This window comes from Oryza glaberrima, chromosome 1, assembly GCF_000147395.1.
Source record: "Oryza glaberrima chromosome 1, OglaRS2, whole genome shotgun sequence".
Classification (NCBI taxonomy): domain Eukaryota; kingdom Viridiplantae; phylum Streptophyta; class Magnoliopsida; order Poales; family Poaceae; genus Oryza; species Oryza glaberrima.
This window is the reverse complement of record NC_068326.1, coordinates 38,728,787-38,750,352: the sequence shown is the minus strand read 5'-3', so window position 1 is coordinate 38,750,352 and position 21,566 is coordinate 38,728,787. Positions and strand designations below refer to the sequence as shown.

The window sequence follows — 21,566 nt, the reverse complement described above, 5'->3', positions numbered from 1 at the left end:
TGATGAAATATTGTGTGTATATGTATAACTAGATCTGGAAGCCTTAAGCTTAGCTTAACCCGTGCATGCATGATAAAATGTTTCTGATGAAGATCGATGTGTATAATTATAATTAAGCATATTCATGATATCTTGAAATTAAATCAGAGGGAAATTATTAGAAGTAGCTTTTCATGAATTAATGCAAGAGGTTAATCAACCGAGCTAGCTTCTATATATGATATATGAAAGTGTGCATAATTATTTGGGCTTATAGACATGATTAAGGCAGACAAGCTTGTGTGCATGAAAAGCTAAACATGCAGGATATAGGTATGCAGCGATCTGCATATGTAGAAGTTTGCCATTTAGCAGAGTTCATGTAAATGTACTGAAAGATAAGCGTACGTGGTACATTTAGCTTCTCAAAAGGAAGCTACATATAATAATCCATACAAGTCGTTATACTAATTGGAGATTTGGAGAACTCCAGAGTAATAATATGTCTGGTAATGGCTTCCATCAATTTTTCATCTGATTTCTTGGGCCTGCTTGACCTTAATTATGCATATATATAATGCATTGCTGCCTTAATTATGGGTGAAAGGGTGGATGGTGATACATAACGAGTGAGATGGAAGAAAACCAGAAATGAAGGACCAGATCGAATAGAGAATGGATCGAAAGGGACCCTGACCTAGTTAGTGTACAAGAAAAAAAGAAATGAAGATGTATAGGTGAAAATGAAATATGTGACTACGTACTACAAATTAATACACAATTAATTGAACTCTTTCAGTAGCCCCCACAAGCTTCTGTGGAGACATCTTGAACTAAAGCTGCATATGAAAAATCAGCAGCGACTCTACCACATATTATTTCCCCTGCACTCTCTTCCTTAAGAGGTACAAGGCACAACAAAACTTTTCCTAGAAGCTAAGTTAACATGAACACACCGATTAACTGAAGATGCTAACCTGTGACCTATACATGCAGGATGGTTAATTTACTCGTGTACAAGACTGACGACACATTGGATGAGAGATTTTCTTGTAAAAAATTAATGCAACGTTCACCTTAAAGGAGAATTAAGAAGACCTTAATTGCTAGACCAGACTACACAATGCAAAATTGGACTTACCACAGTCCTTTGTTAGCATGCCAAATACACCACTCAACCCATAAGTGGGTACATTTGGCGTGACCGCGTGAGTGTAATTAGTAAATATGTGAGCTGAGTAAGTATACTCATGAGAGCTAGGACAGATGATATGCATATGAGATATGACTGACACATGTGTGTGGAGGAAGAAGATACTGTATTTAGATGGATGCAGACTTAAGGCAGCCGTGGTTTTCTAGGCCAATGGTTTCTCTGGAGCTGCAGCGACATGAGAAGAAATGAGCCTGTACTGATACTGTGGTGATGGTGCCGGCAGAGTTGGAGCTGTCAGAGACATTGTCATGCCTGCAGAAAATAAGGATCGCATTATTTACTTAGTACTGTATTATCATATCAAGTGCAATTAGTTAATCGACTCCATTGTAGTACTACCAACAATAAATGCAGGCCCCTCTCAATAAAAACAATAAACAATAAATGCAGGCCAATTATTCAGTTGATGTTCCAGATCAGGGTTAATGTATTCCAACATAAGGATTAATTAGGGCACCCACGATAGTTATTTATAAGCTCTCTACAAGAGATCCATGTCAGCATATTTTCCTACTTAGAAGATATTAAATGAATAGAGAGAGAGAGAGCAAAACTATTTACTAGCTTAGAGATAGTCTATAGAGAAAAACGAGGCAATGCATGAGAGAGCTATAGATACCTATGTAGACATACTATTGAGGTGGTTTACTATTAATCTAGTCTATTGCTGAGATGTACATGTTTTATAGAGAGCATATTACTTTACCATTGTGGGTGCTCTTAGTACTCCACTCCTAATTAACAATAACTAGGGTATTACTAGTACTCCCTCCATTCCAAAATATAAGGCACAACCACCCTTAATCCAAAGACCAAAAAATAATTATTATCATCTTGTAGTTTGGATCATCCTAATAAATATAATACATGCATCCAATAGGATTAGATAGCATGAGAGTGGAGGATTTAAAAAAGTAATAATTTAATGGAGAAGATATCATAATTAATTGTGTGTTTGTATGTATGCCTTATATCATGAAACATGTAAGAAAAGTGGTTGTAACTTATATTATGGAATGGAGGGAGTATTAATTAGTGCCCAATTTTATTTTTGGGTGAGTAGGCATAACGTCTTTTTTATATGTGATACCCTCACAAGCATGCATGATCTCGCGCAAAGGATTGAGTAGCGTGTCAATATGCACAAGTACTCATGCATTGTACATTGGGTTGCTTGCAGATTCAGACATATATATACAGTGCATGTACTACACAAGAATGAAAATACATCGTGCATGTAGGAATGATATATACCCCCCCCCCCATATGGTACGGTTATGTATAAATGTTTAACGAGAAGGATGTTTTTCTTTTTATAAAGAATTAACTATTAATTTCATATTTAAATAAATTTATAAAACCTAATTAACAAGATATTATGATAGATAGTATAATTTTTAAGGAAAATCCACCACTAATCATTTGAGAAATTATTAATCATCAATTTTTTCATAACTTGACCAAACCCTACCCTAAATGTTAAATATTTATAGCAGGATGGAGTAGCTCGCAGCCTCGAATTAATAGAAATATGACCCCCTCCCCCCAATAAAAAAAAGGCTATCTCACTGAAGATATATACTCCATCCGTCTCTAGATATAAGTACTTTTGGACTTTGACACGGTCGCCAAGATGTTATTTTGACCAACAATATATATAAAAATAAGATGTTTTAAATAAAAAGAGTTGCATATTATGATAGTTTTTTAATAATAAATCTAGCAACATTAATTTTATATGATTGATCTTTTTTTATTTTTTACTATTAATATTAATAGTCAAAGTTAAAAATATTTGACTTGTCATTATGCTATAAAAATGTTTATATTTTGGGTTGGAGGAAGTAAAATAAATTAAAACATCTCTGACAAACCTGCTGCTTGGCCGGTAGAGTTAGGAGCAAGAGCCACAGTGCCAGCGTACTGCTGGAGCCCGGCCACGGCGGTCAGCTGGCTGGCCGTCGTCGCCGCCGTCGGGGCTCCGACAGCCGCCGCCGCCGCCGCGTACTGGTACATCTGAGGGTACTGCATGCCGGCGTACCCGGCAGCAGCCGCGTTCGCCGCCACCGCTGGGCCGTACTGGAAGTACGGCGAGTAGAGACCGCCGCCGGTAGGATTCGCCATTGTTAGCCCCGCCGCCCCGGCGGCGGCGCCACCAGCGAACATCTGGTACTGGGCTCCAAGCCCACCGTACGCTTGATAGTAGCTCTGTATAGTACGTAAAAATGTTGACATGATCATGGGTGATTAATTAGTTTACCACTAATTTTGAGATGCAACATTATAGTTTATGAACTAGTAATAGTCAGACTTTAGTAAAATCTATAGGAGAGGGATCTATCGATGAATCTCTAGTAGATATATACTTTATCAGCTTGCATATATACACAATATATGTATATATGTAAACTATAACGCAAATTGATTAAACAAAAAATTACATGGATGATGATTTTTTTTTCTGAATGGAATTGAAGTATATAAACGTACCAGCGGATAGCCGTAATCCGAGAAATAAGGTGAGTACCTGAAATCAATTTTGCAAGTAGCCAAAGGAGAGTGTCATTAATTTGCTTTTTGAAATGTACATAGAAATGACGTGATGAGGTACATATGCATATAATAAAGCAACCTAAATACATACATTTCGTGAATGAATAACCTAAATATTTCGTGAATGAATACATCTGGATATCTCTCCTATATATGGGACTCCTAATTGCACATGGAATTACCTAAACAAACTTGGTCGATAATGCTGATTATTGATTATAAATTTCCTAATTCCTTGCTGTAAACTTGGGAACTCTACATTAAGTAACTGTATGAAGCACATTAATTGGTGTTCAGCCTAATTGCCTAAAGTAGACTAACTAATATATGTGCAGGCATGATTAATTTCAGTTTGGAGTACAGATATATCTTAACGTGTAGTACTAATCTCCGGCCTTAATGTGGCCAAGTGAGGTTTCATATGAAGAAATTCATTTGCATGAAAATTAATCATCTTAAATACTAGTCACTAGATTAAGAACACCAAGATCTATATCAATTAGCAGAGCTGCAGAATGGAAACTTTGAGATCTCTCTAGTTTCTTGCTACTTTTTTTTCCCCTCAGTGCATGCAGGCATGCGCATATTGCAGGAAGAACTGAGCAAGCAAGAGGGGCGCATGCAATGCAAAGCTTTTTGTAAAGTGGCGCGCATGCAACTGCATGACACTATATATACCGACCGGTACCCCACATGCCAGACGCTGTACCCGAGGCATTATGCTATACAGTATAGTATATACGTACATATACGGGCTAGCTATACAGTATAGTATATACTAGTAGCACGTCAAATGATCGATGAGGACACATGCAGCATGATCATGAGGTGCTCGATCGATCGATCACGCCTAGCTTAGCTTATACTACTCCTTTCAAGCTATTTTAAGTGCAGTTGTTGATTTATATATGTATCCAATGTTTGACCGTTTGCTTTATTAAAAAAAATGTAAAAAAAATTAAAAAGTAAGTTACGCATAAAGTACTATTTATGTTTTATCATCTGATAATAACAAAAATATTAATCATAAAAAAATTTAAATAAGACGAACGGTCGAACGCTGGACATAGAAACCTACAACTGCACTTAAAATGCGACGGAGGGAGGGAGTAACAGCTACTACAGCAAGTTGCACACATACACTACTAGCTAGCTGCTTCTCTTTCACTACTCACTATTTGCACACACATACACATGCATGAGAGAGATGAGAGAGATAGTAGCATTGTCTTTGTGTGGGCACATGCACATGGAGATGGAGAAGGAGAAGGAGGAGCTGGAGATGCACATGCAGATGGTGATGGACGGTGCAGTCGTTGGCCCCCTCCCTCCATTAAACGAGCTGAAGCTGAGACCAGCTAGCTCCAACGCCTTTAACCCCCCAAAACCATCCTCTTTACAGCTAGCCGGCCAACTTCTCTACTACATATCATATCCCAGCATGCATGCAATGCAATGCAGCAGATTGAGAAGCAAACACAAGCTCTATATATCGATCTCTAGCTAGCTAGCTAGCTGGCTGGCCGGTGGTTAGTGTGTGTACTATTCCTACCTGCAACTGTATATAGAAGGAGAGAGGGTGTGTTTAGTGCGCTAAAATTGAAAGTTTGATTGAAATTGAAACGATGTGACGGAAAAGTTAGAAGTTTATGTGTGTAGGAAAGTTTTGATATGATAGAAAAGTTGGAAGTTTAAAGAAAAAGTTAGGAACTAAACCAGACCAGAGATCGATATGAGTAGTTTACCCATACACATTGTAGGTCGGGATCCCCTGCTGGATGCCATGATCTGCCATGCTCAAGCTGGCACCACCACCGCCTGTCTGGATAATGGACTTCATTGCCCTCATATGCCCAGCTGCTCCAGTTCAATTCATGCATATTCACAAACAATTTATCAACTAATAAAGTACAGTATTCAATTACTATGCATGGTAATAAAGTACAGTATTCAATTACTATGCATGGTTTGTAATTAAGCATGATTAGTAATGGGCTGCTGGATAATTAATTAATTAATTAATTACAGTCAGTATATATATGAACAGGAGTATTGGACAATCCAAGGACGGCAGATAACTGCATGCCTGACAACATGCTACTATACACACTGCAAACTGCACAAGAAGCAAGCAAGGCAGCCTAGAAGGCTGGAATTAACGACTCCCGAGAATAACTAACCGTGCTCGCTTTTAGCACTTTTGCAGAAAAGCTTTAGCTAGCTCAGCTGGAGACCACGCAGCCTTTTCATTACCGGTGAAATACTGTCGGATGCTCGGATAGCATACTTTATCTAGCTCGATCGCTTGTTGTTTTGATCTTAATTCATATAAGCATTATCCAACTAACTATACTATCCAGCTTGATGACAGTGACCGGCCTTAATTTGGCGCGAAGCAATACCATATAGTTAGACATAAGTACTTAATGTGTACAGGTATTACTAATTAGTTTACATCACAATTAATAACTTACTAGCTTGATTCAAGAATTAGCATATCCAAAAAGTGACTACAGGATTTAAGCTTTTGTTAGTAGGAATTTGTTCTCAACTAACTGATCAATCAAAAGGGACGCATTTTTTGAGCCAATAATATAAATTAATTTGATTCTGAAGAATGCAATTTTTGCTCAAGGGAAAATGAAGAGTATATACTAAGTTTAGCAGTACGTGCAGTATGCTCCCAAAGTATGAGCATAAAATGATGCACAATACATGTTGTAGAATCTAGCTAAAAGATGCAAATTAAGCCAGGAAACGCACATATATGCTCCTCAGTTATTCTACATGATCATCATCAACCTTAAACTTGTCTCCACGTAGTGTCAGTTAATTATATGATCATCAGAAATTAAGAATCTGGATTAAAAAACCATGAAGAAAAGTTAAGGTGCGTGTTTTATGTGATAGTGAATTCGATTACCATAAGGTTGCAGAGACGCTGCAGCTGCCTTGGATCTCTGGACCCCAAGATATGCAAGATTGCAGTTGGCCCTCCTCCCATCGATCACCGGGTACGGATCAAAGCAAGCTTTCATAGCAGCCTCCGGCTCGCGGAATGTAACCTAGCAAAGCAGAAATAATAAAGATTCAGTAGAGATCGAAAGGTAACCAATCCAAGATCACAATAAAACCATGTAGCTAGCTAGATATAGATATCTTAAAAAATCGATCGATCAGTTAGGTTCTTCGGTGATTAATTATATGCAAGAAAGCTGCATATTTATCCTGGTTAATTAATTATTCTTTTGGTTGAAGAATTAACTTGGGGGGTGCAACTAGCTAGCTAGAACAGCTAGTTGGATCGATGCTGAAATTAAAATCCAAATTGATTGAAATCCAAGCAAACAGAAGTAGAATTGAATAGGAAGATGATGATTGATTGGGGAATTAAGCAGGAAGAGAGAAATAGGAACTCACAAATCCGTAGCCCTTGGATCTACCGGTGTTCTTGTCGGTGATGACGACGGCCTCGAGGATATCGCCGAACTGCTCGAAGTATCCCCGCATCCCCTCCTTCTGCGTCTCCCACGCGAGTCCCCCCACGAACACCTTCGTCAGCGTCGTGTCGCCGAACTGCCCCGCCGCGCCGCCGCCGCCGCCAGCCGACACAGCCATCTACAACCTCTACCTCTTCTTCTTCCTCGATCGATCGCTCGCTCCGATCTGTACTACTACAGTAACCTGGTGATCGATCTCAAAAGGCAAGGGCGATCGAGAGGGGGGCTGATGGCTATATCTATCGAGGCTTGATATGCAAGGGAGGATGAAGAGAAGGGTCCAACCTAGCTAGGTAGCTAGCACCAACCCTAGATAGCCTCGATATGGATGCTGGCCTTTGCTAGTACTACACCTATTAGCTTGAGTTGTAGAGAGAGAGAGAAGAAGAAGAAGCAAAAGAGGAAGGAGAGGAGAGGCCGAAAGGAGGAGGAGGAAAGAAAAGCGAAAGCTGGCAAAGGGAAAAGAAATCAACGAGAGAGAGGAAGAGGAAGAGGAAGAGGAAGAGGAGAGGAGGCGGGAGGAAAAGGCGGGTACGGGGGTACTCTCCTTACTCATCCATCGAGTAGGTATAAAGAAACATACTCCCTAACCCAAAACCTATTAGCTTATTTTGGGATGGAGAAAGTATCTTCTAACTTATTGTCCTCTTCTGATTTTAAGTAATTGATATTTAAGAGATGATCTAGAATAAGATTAGAGAGTGGACTCATCTCCTTCCTCCTTCAGCCCCCTACTCTTCCTCCTCCCCTCTTCTTCTTAGGGTTGCAAGCGGGCCAACCCGCGAACCCGCTTATAGACAAAATTAGTAGGTAACCTACGGATCACCTACTGATTTGACTTATAAATGGGTTTATGGATCGGCCCACTTGTATCTCTAAGTGCAGCAAGCCGAATCACGATATGAAAACCTACGGGTTATCACTTATTTGACATATAAGTAAGTTCGCGTGTTGGCCCGCTTTCATCCCTACTTCTTCTCCCTACATTCTATCAATTATGATCCAGCGGAGTAGAGGGGACTCAAGTCCCCCAGCACCCACGCTGCACTGACACATGGGTCTTATAGCTCGTGGGCCGACATGTTAGCAACTTACGACAGATGATAGTATATCAAAGGAGCTTCTTTAATAGGTATATATATCTCTCTATCCCGATGGCTTGTGTTTCATTTACTTAGGCAATGTGCATCAACATATGAATATTAAATTTTGAACTCGTTTATTGTGGATTATTAACCTACCTCTACATTATTCCCTCCGTCCAAATATATATATATGGCTTATTTTATTCGTTAAGAATATAATTCCCATCACACAAAATCGATGTCTTTAGATTTGTATTCGAAATATTTATAGTTACACTTTTATATCACATAAACGGTATATATAGGGTAAAACAATTGTTAGTCAAAGTCTTGCCAATATTTTTGGATGGGGGAGTAGTATATATCAGCTAGCTTAGAATGGAGGAATTTATTTTAGCAAATGGTGTGGTGGGAGAGTCATGGCAATGCACATGATTTCATCCAACAGTGTTCAAATTCTAATTTCTGTATATAAGAACTTTTTACTGTCACTTGAAAGGCGGTGCATTAGCTGCATACCGGCATAACAATGATTTGTAAAACGAAACCACACATGTCACGAAGCAAATTAATGGGTTAGTCTGCATTAAAAGGAGGGGATTAATTACTGTACTTTGATCCGTACTTACTATTGATGAATGTAGGAACAGTTGTTTAAACAGTATTTCGACTAGTCCTAATGAATCAGTAAGTAATAGGACCGGCAATTCATTCATAGTGAGAGCTGTAGAAAAAGATTGCAATTATTATGCTTAAGATTGATTGACCTATTTGCCTTTCGCCGTATGGATATTATTAAGTGTTAGCAAGTTGCAAGGCAAGGACCCAGTCATTAGGGATAATATTGCCAACACGTACTACATCTCTATGCACAATCCACATAAAGGATTAGTGCTAATTATTTGCAATCAGTACATATGTACACCTATCTGTGGGACCATAAGTGCAAAGTCCATATATATTTTGTGGTTACTGATGCGCTAGCTCTTAATTTAGTTTATAAAGATCTCAGAAAGTTAAGGCAGAAATGGTACAGTATTCATGTTTAGGTGGCCATAATGTGTTTAGTTTAGGTGTAATGACAACCCAAAGTGATCATATCTGTATCTAACCATGAAAATGACACCAGAATAGATATCAACAAAAAGCTAGAGTAGCCACCAAATAACCACACGAAAGAAAAGGAGGGGAGAAGAATGTGTGAATCATGTCACAAAAAAGGTTACCATTCTATTGGCTGAGTGGGAGACCAATACATGAATCTTCCTTGAGATGACAGCTAGCCCTATTAACAATAACTTGGCTTTCACCTAGCTGTGACCATATATGTTTAGTGTTTTAGTATTGCTCTATTATGATATACTACTAGTAAGACAAAGTGCTTTTGCAGTTGACCATTGTGAAATAGTGGAAGAACACATTCTAAGCTACAAGTAGCTAGATATATTTATGATTCTAGCTACTTATTAATACATACTTACAAAATAAGAAACCATGTTCTAAAAAAATACAATCAAGAATTCTGGGGTTAATGAGTTTTGGAAGTATATGTGCTGCTAGCTTTTGGGTTGAGTCCTCAGAAAGGTCAAAACTGTTATGTTGGTTTTGGTGTGTTTCACCAACCTTTATATTCATATTGACTTTTGATGTTGAACCTAAGCTAATCTGTTACTAACTTTGCATCAGTACTGAAGAATGTGTATGCATGTATGACAAATAGGGTACTTGTTAATAATAAGACATCCATTTGGTGGATATATGTACTATATCTGCAAAAGCATACCCATGGGAATAGAACAACATGCTCATTGCTGTAGACCTTTCAACCCTGATCTGGCCAACTTGTCTTCAAAAAAGGCTTTTCATTTTTTTTTAGTAAAGAAAAGGCTTTTCTGGTAGAACAGAATAGTGGAGGTTCTCCAGTTGCATTTCTAAAATGAAACCTTGCGTCACAAGTGATCCAAAGCAAACATTTTTCTTCCTCTAAAAAAAGTCAATTGATTCACATGTATTATCTTGATCTCATCTCAAACTCTCTTAATTAGCAGATAACTTAGAGCTTAGAGAACTTTAATGATAGTGACGGCAGCATTATGCAAGCGCATTACATCTTGAGTAGAAATTTCTGACATGTTCATAAATCAGATGCTGCAAAATCATTGTTCTTGAGTAGAAAACCCAACAGAAATGATGCAACCGCAGCCAAATTCAAGACAATATTGTGATCTATCAACGAGGTGTGAGTGTCGTGTGAACTACTCACTATGATCACATCGAATCCTGACCTGGACGTGAAACATCGTTATTCATCAGAGATTATCCAACTGGGTTAGACGTTGATGGCCTAAAAGTGAGGTCAAGCTTTCTTCACTAGTACATCCATCATATCGTATCTTTGGTCTGTCGCTGGTATTGCATACTTTATCCTTTTGACAACTGTCTTGCAGGCACCAAACTTTGCTTTTTGACCATGGGGGTGGGCCAGTCTGTAAGGACCTGCAGAATATATCACTGAATTTGGTGAGAGATGATGAATCGAAGCTGAATTTGCAGTGTATTCACATTCAGTGTAGATACACAACCACAAGCAAAGTGACAGATTTAGCTGATAATAGAAAGACGAATCTACATAGTATCAATATTGAGTACATCAGCAGGCCACCATTAGCATCATCCTAAAGAACTGCCAGATATATATGGAACGAAGAGAATGGTCCATGTCATAAGGTGATAGCTTACTCCAAAGTGATGCAGCCATATTCACTGTTATGAAGAAGTGTGCTCTGTTTGGCACTCCCAACCAGTTCCTCTATGATAAGTAGATAACAGCGCAATTTAATTGTGTACTTAGTGCATGACATGCTGTTGTGATACTCATGCCGACAGCTCTAATTTCTCAAAATGATACTGCTCGCCAGCAACTACTTTTAGAAGCTGAGAATATCTACCAACCGACGTTGCTTTATGGACCACAATTAGCTAAGAACATAAGATGTGTCTTATTGGCCACAAAATGCAGAGCAATCCTGCTGTTGGAGTTGAGTACTGTCAACTTGGCATTTGTTTAAATTCTTCCAGCTAAAGACCTTTAGTCTCCAAGTGTTTGCAACAACATGCCTCATACCATCTGCAGGATGTCTGGATCAGATCCAAGTGCCATAAAGCATAAACATGGAAACTGCTAATGCAGGTGACAGGTGATCATCCACGGAGTTTCCATTCAACTGTTCAAGAAATCCAAATGTATAGAATAGGGGTCTAGACAGATGCAAAATACAATTCGTAGTCAGCAAATGAGTTGATGCCACACAAGGTATCACCCTGTTACCTTGAAGCCTCCATGATCATAAAGAACAGTGCCTATATTATCTCCAGTCTCATCATCATTATCATCATATTCACTAGGATTAGCTTCTTCGTCAGACTCCGAAGCGTCAGTGATATCAGAGAAACCATCATTATCCATATGCGATAGGTCCTTCCCTTGACTCGGTTCTTCCATTTTCAGAGAAGCAGCTCTTCTATCATCACAATAAACAGGATCAACATTCTGGGATTGTGGGTTTCCATAAAGTGCAATATGCCGATAATAAAGTTCAAGCTCTTTTTCAGACACGGCAATAAAACGCCTCACTGTCTCCAGTGATTGTTCATATTTTGATTTTTCAAGTGCCTGATGAAAAAAAGGGACAGAGGTAAGTGCGCAAAATGATGCATAGAAAACATCAGTTATCTGGCATTTCTACAAGCTACCAACCATAGGCAATAATCCATCTGAGACAACTGAACTGGGTAAACAGAATCAACAAACCTACCTTTTTCTTTGATAGTGTATCGACTGGTGACATGACATCTGGCTGAACATAGTTCTTTCCCCGATAGAAGACTATGGTGTCATTTCCAATAGTATTAATAGGGATACCACCACTCAGTCTGGCTATCTCACTTGCGTACTCCTGGATTTGCCCTGGCTTGCAGGGTTTGCAGATGACTTTTACAGTCTCATGTTTCTTCCAGTGCAAATGCATGTTTAGAATAACACCACCAAAGACTCCTCTCCTTCCAACAGGGACATAATTTGACTTTTTTTGAGAAACCTTCTTCAAATAAAATCTTTCCTCGCCATCAAGATCATCTTGTTTAGCCATAGGGCCTTGTGCTTTAGCAATCTCATACTTCTTTAACTTCTCAACCAACATAGCTTCTTTCAATTTGGCCTGGAAGAGAAACAGATAGTCTTAGTTTGTACTCCCCTAGAAACAAAACAAAGAGAAATCAAGCACATTGTCTTCCAACATATTTAGCATATGTACTTATGAAAGTTCCTTGGAAACCAACTACTTCTAAATTCTGATTATATCATAGAAATAGAAGAAGACAAATTATGAAGGAAAGTATATTGGCAGTGAATGGAAGCTAGAATGCTTATTCAAATACTGAATGGCAACCAGCAATGTCCTACTCTGAATGAAAGATGCTTAATTTGATTCATTGATTGTAAAGATTGCTTCAACAAGAAACTAGTCGAGCAAACTAAATTAAGCAAATATGTAAAAAGACATACCTTCTCAATCTTGTATTTGAGTCGAGCTTCAGGTGTAGGAAATTTCTGTTTTATCTTCTTTCCCTTGGGTCTGATACGCCGTGGATCATTTTTATTGGCCTCTTTCCTCTTCTTCTTTTCCCTCTTCCTCTGAAGCTTCAATCGCTTCTTTGTCAAATACCCCCGCTTCTTGGAAGGTTCCACCTCCTCAATCTCAAACTTGGGTTTCCCATCATCAGATAGAACTAGATTGACTGAGCTATGGCTAGCCCATCTAACCATCCATGGAGGACTAAACTGATAAAAGGGATTTAAGCATTTCCCAAATGAAGCAATAGCAGGCCTGCAACAAGTAGCAGGAAAAAAATACCAGGGAAATTAAACCTGAATTGTCATTGGTTACATATTACTCACATCATGCTTGGTAAGCTACACGGAGTAATTTTAGTGAACAAGTAGGCAACTCTTGCCAAATGAACATCAGTGCTATATTCTTTACAGAAACAACAATCGTTTGGGAGGAAACTCCTTTATATGATTATTGGAATTAAAGTTGCACACATGCTTCATGTTGCATACATCATTTTTGCCGCCTGCAGTTTCCAGCTCCTCATAAACAAACACCTATTCACAAATTCTAGTAGTAATAATTTGGTATTTCTCCCATCTAACCAATGAGGATGTACTCGAGGATCAGGAGAGAGGAGAATCGAGTAACAGATAGAGTTACCTGAGAGGTTCAGGGGAAGGCGAGATTGGTGCCCTCTGGGACAGATTGAGGAGTGAGAACGAAGCCAACTTTCTCAGGTTCTGTGACAGGACGCGGGTCGCCATAGCCCACTAGTCCTATGCCAACGCATTGAAAAGTGGTGTAGTCAGGAATATTTTGTTGAGTGTGCCTAACTTCATATACCGAAATTTTCTAAGACCGCAAATCCTGTATGAAAGTACAAATTTTAGTTAAAAGTGTGATACAAATATAGGAATAATATCTCATAATATCACTAATCGACAAAAAAAGAGAGAAGATCATATATAAAAGGTCTTACATAAATATAGCAGATTCACATAGAACAAATAAGATGTGTGTGACAGAGGGAGAGAGAAGCACTTGTAGGTTGTGGCATGGCCACTGTCAATGGTGATCGCACAAACTCGTCATGATGGAAATAATGAATATAATGGTTGTAAATACAAGAACATATCACTAGAACGGATGATAATTTAAAGATCTCCGCAATTTCAACTCTAAAAGGTAGTGAATTAAAAAGGCATCGGGTCTGTTTATTACCATTGACTCACATATACCTAGTTTATTACTATGGCATTTCATCGAACACCTTTCTGACATGAAAAAAAAAAATCAAGAGCAGTACCAGAGGGAGTATAAGAAACAGAGAAAGACACCATTGTTATCTTGCCACTGCTGAATTACTACTCCACCGATTATCGTAGCACCACCGAAACAGTTAATCGCAGTAATCAATTCAGATTCAAAACCAATAAAAAAGATTGGGGATTTGAGAAAGAGGATTCATAGATGAATTTCTTATCTCACTATGGATGGTATACCCGTGTAGCCAAGGGAGCAAGGGAGGAGGAGCTCTGGTTAGCCGGAGTAGAGGCCGACAGGCGAGAGGGGCAGAGAGCTAGCAGCCTAGCCAACAAGGGCGTGGCGGCCGCCGGCGGGCGCCCCAGCGCTCGCGAGTCGCGAGCGGCGGTGGTCTAGGCAGCTCTTCAATAGGCCGTCAGGGAATCAGGAGAGTCACTCGGCGGGGCGCGGGATTGGATCTGCAGCCGAGGAACGCCGGCGACGGCGCCGGCGAGGGGAGAAGCGGAGCCGGAGGGGAGACGCACGGGGCTTCACGCAGACGCGGCGGCGACGGCGAGTGCCACCAAGCGATGACTGGATGACTGGCCACGGCCCACGGCCCAAGAGTTAAGAGGCCCAACACGTTCGTGGGAATCCCGTTCCAGCCCAACTCGTAGTAAGGCACGCTGCTGTGTCCTTGTTTAAAAAGAATATTTTTCATTTTTAAATTTTTATTTTTTTAATATTTACAGAAATATTTTACCGGCGAAAATATTTACAGAAGTAGACTGAGGGCGGCAGGTGACGGACAAGATGAAAAAAAACTAGAAAAATGCATTTTTAGCAGGGTGAAAATTGCATTTGCCCCCTTGCAGCCCTTGCAGAGGGCGGCAAGGGACCTCAGTGCAAAATGCACACACCTTGCCTCTCTCCACTTGGACGGCAAGGGCCATTTCTGTAAATATTTTGGATGGTATAATATTTCTGTAAATATTAAAAAATAAAAATGAAAAAATAAAAAAAAATGTTTTCTTTATATTTTGTTAAAACCCACAAACAAATGTTGAATACAAAAACATATGAATCGAGAATCCTAGTTAGTTCTCGTGAATTTATTCATGTATGTATTTACAAGGATTTCTCCTCCTTGATATAGTATAGTAGACTGTAAAAAGGCGATCAGAATCGTCTTGGCAACCTGCCCTGGGCAATCTTGATATGCATGGAGGAGTTGTAGTGAAACACCTCCGGCTGCATCGTCTCCAGCGACAACACCTCCGACTGCAGGTAGCAGAAGCCGTCGTTGGGGTCGAATCCGTACACGAACTGCGCCGCCATGCACGCGCAGTCGCCCAAGCACGCCGCCTTGCACGCCGCCTCGCCCACCCTCTCCAGCGTCCGCATGCTGGTGTCGTGGCTGTTGAAGTAGGCCGTGTCGCGCAGCGACACCAGCCGGTGCCGCGCGCGCCGGGAACGGCATGTCGCCGGCGGCGCCGGCGGCGACGTCGGGACGCAGCCGCGGTTCGGCCGCCGGAAGTCCACCGCCCGGAAGTTGGCGGCGTCGGGGCAGCTGCACTGCATGTCCGTGCACACGCCGTACGCGCCGCACACCGTCGGGTACGCGCAGTCGCCGGGGTAGGGGTGGAGCACGTCGCCGGCGGCCTCCCATCTCATCCCGTTCGAGCGCCACTCGTAGAGGCGGAGGTGGCCGTCGTGCTCCAGCCGCATGTACTGCACCGTGCCGGCGGCGACGGCGGGGAGCTGGACGGTGGCCAGCTGCTGGCCGCCGGGGCGGTCGAGCACGGCGAGGCTGCCGTTGGTGTACGCCGCGTAGGCGCCGGCGTTCTTGCTGTAGCCAAGGACGTAGTAGCGCTGTGGCGGCTTGGCGTCGACGTAGGCGGCGAGGCCGTCGTCGGCGACGGCGAGGTATATCCTGCCCTCCGACGAGTTGTCAAACGACGCGTTGGCGGTGAGCCGTGCGCCCTGCTTCAGCGACTGCCCGACGACGAGCGTGTCGGTTGGGTGGTCGAACGACTGCCACACCGTCCGGTTGCTTCCGTCGAACAGCACCAGGTTGCCGTCGCTGTTGATGCTCATCCCGGAGACGCCGCGCCCCGCCGCGCCGGCCGACCATAGCACCTTGCCGCCGGGCGATCTCAGGACCAGGTCGCCGTCCGCCGTGAGCTCCGCGGTGGCGCCGTCCCCGACGGGGACGGCGCGGTTGGCCGACCACACCACCTGCGGGATGCCGGTGGTGACCGCGGTGATCCCGGCGCCGCTGTTGCAGTACACGACGGCGACGCCGAGGAGGAAGTCGGCGCACGGCGCCCCGGCACGGTGGTTGGTGCAGAAGAAGCCGAAGGCGAAGGAGGGGCCGAGGCGCGCCGGGTTGAGGCGCAGCAGCGCGGCGCGCGCCACGGAGCCGTCGGTGTAGGCGACGTGGTGGCGCAGCGCGGCGTCGGTGTTCGCCCACGTCGTGGACGGCTTCGCCGTCGGGTAGTCGTACGGCTGCGCCTGCGCGCGGAGGAGGCAGAGCGCGAAGCCCACGCCGAGCAGCGCCGCGTGCCGCATCGTTGGTAGAAATGCAAGGAGTTTGATGGTGGTGGTGTGTGGTGCGAGTTGTCGTGGTGGAGGCGAGTCGGAACGTTTTTTTATAGCTTTGGATTGCGTGCCCCGTGGTTGGATGGGCGTTTTCCTTGCATGGGCATGCATGGTGCACACCGCGCGCGCCGCTGGTTGAAGACTAGTAGAACAATCTGATACCAACGCGGTGTCGGTGTCAATGCCTATCTGGGAATCAATCAACCGGAGCAAACGCGTAGCGGTGCATTGCGGGCCAGCTGCATGCATGTCTCGTCCCCTCTGTGTTTGACTCTGCTGGCTTAAAATTCGTTTTCGCAGTGCTCAACAGCGAGCGGATTGTAGCAATTGTAGCTTGCGACCACAACGTTCGGTAACGTTCTCCCAAAGGCCAAAACCGCTCGTTTATTTTTAAACCAAATTATGTCCACGGATGCCTCGGGCCTATAAGCTAACTATAAACATATTTTAATAATATAAAAAAAGAGAGAGAAAAACAGTGGGTTACAAATTTATAACCAACTACAGTATATACTTTAAAGCACAATGTGTATATGATAAATAGGACCAGAAATTAATAGTGTAGTATATGTTATAGGTAACTATTGTATGATTTAACTACTCCTACCATCCTATAATATAAAGGATTTTGATTTTTTGCTTGCACTGTTTGACCACTCGACTTTTTCAAAAAAATTTAGAATTATTTGTTATGTTATTTGTGACTTACTTTATTATCCAAAGTACTTTAAGCACAACTTTTCATTTTTTATATTTGCATAAAATTTTTGAATAGGACGAGTGGTCAAACAGTGCAAGCAAAAAGTTAAAATCCCTTATATTATAAGACGGAAGGAGTATTAAATTGACTATAAATAATTTAGAGTTAATAGTTGACTACACTATTAAACTTGCTCTCAGGCCCTAGATTCGTTTGTCATTGTTAACAATTTTTCGAGGAGCTTAGCTCTGGCAACCACTGGCGATTGGGTGTCGGCTAACAATGGTGATGGAGCACGCCACGGCGCGTCGCATCCGCACGCCAAGAACGAAACGAAAAACCCATTCCCGCGCCGCTGCGCACACGGGAAAGCAGCAGCCACCGCGGCAGCAAATGCCCAGCCCGGAAGTAGCAGTCACCGTCTCTCCCCGGCAAGGAGAGATCGTGGGCCTCATGGGCCGCAGCGTGAAGGATAGTCGTTCTTAGACAAATGGGAATTTTTTTCATTTTTAATTTTTTTTAATATTTACAGAAATAATCTGTCGGCGAAAAAAATTATAAGAATAGACCCTGCCGCACCCAACAGAGGGCGGCAAGCTGACGTAGCAGACGGGGGAGGGACGGGCGGTGACGGAGGGAGGGTTTTGTTGGGGCGGCAAGGGGTCCCAATGCAAAAAAGCCAGCCGGGGCTGGCCATTTTGCAAGCGGCCCCTTGCCGCCCTCTGTTGGGGCGGCAGGCCTCGCTGCCTATAAAAGGCCTGCCGCCCCTGCCCCCAGCCCTCATTCCTCCCCTTACAACTCCAGTTAAAAAAAACAGAAGGGGAGGAGAAGAAAAGAAAGGGCGAAGCCCTGCCGGATTCAGACATCGATTTCAGGTAATATTCATAGATCCTATATGTGACTATTAAGTTTACTGCTGTGTATTTTTTAAAACTTTGTTTGAATAAATGCATTATATTTTTAGGGTTTTAGTTGTACTAATCTAGAACTGCGTATTGTAGATGGTAAATACATAGATCTGCTAGCTTCAAATCAATACTTTACCATTACATTGGCGTACACGAGAAGATATTACGTTATAGGTGTTTATTGCATGAAAGAATAATATGATCTAGTTATTTCGTTGACAGATATGTCGAACAAACAAATATTTCAAGTTTACCATGGCCCAGGAAACGTCCGTTACGGGCCAACTGGGGTAGATCTGTCAGAATTTATTGTATCAGAAAGGGGAATTGATAGACCGGCAGAGAGGAGTGTACCTTTTATAAAAGGATGGTTGATGAGGGGTTTGAGAGTTGATCCACAGACTAGTGACATAACAATCAATGTTATAGTAAGTCGGGCAACTGAGGGTTTTTATTGGGAACTAATGCCAGTTCAAAATTCTCGAATGTGAAGATGGTATGTGGAGAATGCATTGCAACGCGGGTGGCCTCTAGCTATGGTTCCGTTTGTTCACCCGAAGGATCCAGGTGTGCAGATGAACATGGATGATGGCGAGGGACTAAATGAGAGTTATGTGGAAGAGGTCAACACACGAGAGGAAGGGGGCGTAGTAGCTCCAGTGGGCATTCAACCCGGTGATGGAGTGGCCGATGAGGGGGAGACTGTCGGTGCCATTGTGGATGAAATGGAGAGAGAGGATTCTGACAACGAGCGTGTGGAGGAAGGTGATTCGTCAGATGATGAGACGGATATTAATCCAGCCGAATGGGCTAGTCAGGATTTTTCTGGTCTGGTCGTATCTGAGGAGGATAGTGTGAGATGGGAGTACAAAGAAAATGAGGTTATTCAGGGAGCGATTTATAATAGAGCAGAAGATATGAAGGAGGCGGTAAAGCATTTTGCAGTGTCACTTCATAGAGAGTTTTGGGTTGCCAAGTCGAACCGATCGCAATATGAAGTTCGGTGTGTTAAGGAAAAAGATGGTTGTCCCTGGAGAGTGCACGCTTATAAGGGAAAATGGAAGGATTACTGGACAGTGTCAATTGTTACCAAGCATACATGTTTTCTACCTGGTGTTCAGAAATACCACAGGAACATTACATGTGCATTTGTTGCATCTGAGATGTATGCGCATGTCATCGATAATCTGACATATAAACCATGGTCAATAATCCGACACATCGAAGAGACATACAAGTATACTATTAGCTATGCCAAGGCATGGAGGGCCAAACAGAAAATAATAGAGATGAGATTTGGAACTTACGAAGCCTCGTATGACAATTTGCCACGCCTGCTTGGTGTTATCGAAGAAAGAAACCCTGGGAGCTCTTACGTAGTGAAGAAATTCTCCTCAATTGAACATCCTGGCAAGAGTGTGCTGCAAAGGGCGTTCTTAGCTCTACATGCATGCAAGATGGCATTCGTGCACTATCGTCCTGTTCTCTGCATTGATGGCACATTCTTGACCGGTCCCCGTCCATCTGCGGACGTTCCTAGGCCGACTCCCCCTCCACACGGAGGTTAGTATTTTTAATGATTTTTTCTACATGCCTCGCACATCTATGTGAGTCGATTGATCCGATTGCTTCAGGGTTTCGTGCACCGTTCAGCACCCCGCCTTCCTCGGCTAGGCCTTTTGTTGTGCCGCCCACAGGTAATTAAAAAAACAACAGTACTTCGACAATCAATTTACATGCAATTTATGTCTTAGCTTACAAGGGTCCCGTTGTCGATGTCTAGGTTTCGCCCAGTTCTCTACGACGCAGGCCGCCCACTTCTCCCAGGCTGCAGGGTCAGCGTCTCAGGCATCTGCGTCGACCTCGCACTCAGCGCAGTTCTGGCAGTACACCGGGACTTCGTCACAGGCACCCGGCACGTCGAGTCAGGGTCCACCACTGCACCATGCTGGGACCTCGTCGGAGTACGGGGTGGCTTCCGCCTTGCTCTTCGACATCACCGACTTCGACTTCGCTTCAGGCTTGACACAGGACGTCATTGGCCCCTCACAGCTGGGAGGCGCACCGCCGGTGCAGATGCAGGACCAGTCGCTGTCCACCCCGCCGCCAGACACTCGTGCTACCCGTGCTGTGCCACCGGATCGTTTCACGTACCCCCAGGACCACGTGCGAGCACAGGGACGGAGGACCAAGCGTGGTCGCGGCGTGGGGCAGGGCCAGTAGCAGACTTCTCTTTGTTTATTTACTTCACATGCTAGTATTGTATGCTTCTGTGATGAATACGTTGTTGTTATTCGGGTTCTCATCCCTGAACTTCACTACTACTTTTTACGACTGCACGATACCTTTCGGCGCATGCACGACTACTTTCTGCCGCACCGATGCAGCCTCCTTTATTCGTGTGCGGTACGACTAATTGCCCGCCATTGCCCGCATACGACCAATGTAACTTTCGGCGCCAATCAAGCGTACCCACCATGCCCCGCGACGTTGACATGTCAGGGATATCACTGCGATTTTTAGTGCCTATATAAGTCGCCTTAACGAGCGAGGCCTCACAATCTTTCATAACTCAGTCACATTCAGTATCCTCTTCCCAACTTGCTTTATTACAAATCCTACCATCTTTCATCAATGCCTAGACGCCTGGGCGTTGAGGACCCGAACTGGCGTAGCGATCCTTGTGTATACCTACTACCACCTTGGTGCCAGCGTCCTCTCTGCCTATGCGGTGACCGATGCCAACTAATGGCTTCGAGGAATCCTGATATTCGAGGAAGGCGCTTTTTTAGGTGCCCTAACTATGACCGTGAGGTATTTTATTATCTGCATATGATTATTCATTCCGTATGGGCAATTGTTTTATTCCTCGTATTACTACTCTATTCGTCAGACCCGCACTACGGCTTGTGCATACATCAAGTGGATCGATATAGAAAATCCCGTTCTCGACCTAACCACTTGTTTACAAGAAGGACGCTGGTATTTCGCATCCAAAAGTACTGAGCAATACTTGCAGAGAAAAGCGGCTTACGAACGACAATGTCGTGAACAACAATGTGACTGGCGGGTGCTAACTATGGCACTCCCTCCATGGGAAGCCCGTCCAAGATGCAGGTGCGGTGATTGTTGTCAGGTTCTTCGTTCCATAAAGCCTACGACATTGGGT

The 21,566-nt window shown here is 43.0% G+C and overlaps 3 protein-coding genes across 5 annotated transcripts; all 3 read right to left on the bottom strand.

The window, feature by feature from the left end:
* Nucleotides 1–277: 277 nt before the first annotated feature.
* Nucleotides 278–7,774, bottom strand: LOC127760197 (uncharacterized). 2 transcript variants are annotated; one of them, XM_052284417.1, is made up of 6 exons: nucleotides 7,169–7,774; nucleotides 6,672–6,813; nucleotides 5,494–5,605; nucleotides 3,686–3,722; nucleotides 3,070–3,403; nucleotides 278–1,447 (listed from the first exon to the last, which is right to left on the bottom strand). In XM_052284417.1, the coding sequence occupies exons 1-6, from the start codon at nucleotides 7,364–7,366 to the stop codon at nucleotides 1,338–1,340; spliced, it is 933 nt and encodes a 310-aa protein (XP_052140377.1). In that variant the 5' UTR covers nucleotides 7,367–7,774; the 3' UTR covers nucleotides 278–1,337. The 2 variants fall into 2 exon arrangements, with proteins under 2 accessions (XP_052140377.1, XP_052140378.1); XM_052284418.1 differs by having other exon boundaries at nucleotides 5,500–5,605.
* Nucleotides 7,775–9,862: 2,088 nt separating this feature from the next.
* Nucleotides 9,863–14,787, bottom strand: LOC127760240 (CRM-domain containing factor CFM9, mitochondrial). Of its 2 annotated transcripts, none has more exons than XR_008015056.1 (6): nucleotides 14,449–14,787; nucleotides 13,607–13,813; nucleotides 12,898–13,219; nucleotides 12,149–12,550; nucleotides 11,073–12,006; nucleotides 9,863–10,829 (listed from the first exon to the last, which is right to left on the bottom strand). XR_008015056.1 is itself a non-coding variant. In XM_052284462.1 (6 exons), the coding sequence occupies exons 2-6, from the start codon at nucleotides 13,708–13,710 to the stop codon at nucleotides 10,755–10,757; spliced, it is 1,248 nt and encodes a 415-aa protein (XP_052140422.1). In that variant the 5' UTR covers nucleotides 13,711–13,813; nucleotides 14,449–14,787; the 3' UTR covers nucleotides 9,864–10,754. The 2 variants fall into 2 exon arrangements, 1 of the variants encoding a protein (XP_052140422.1); XM_052284462.1 differs by having other exon boundaries at nucleotides 9,864–10,829; nucleotides 11,662–12,006.
* Nucleotides 14,788–15,142: 355 nt separating this feature from the next.
* Nucleotides 15,143–16,915, bottom strand: LOC127771122 (EP1-like glycoprotein 2). The gene has a single exon (XM_052296954.1). The coding sequence runs from the start codon at nucleotides 16,898–16,900 to the stop codon at nucleotides 15,368–15,370; it is 1,533 nt and encodes a 510-aa protein (XP_052152914.1). The 5' UTR covers nucleotides 16,901–16,915; the 3' UTR covers nucleotides 15,143–15,367.
* Between the last annotated feature and the right edge of the window lie 4,651 nt (nucleotides 16,916–21,566).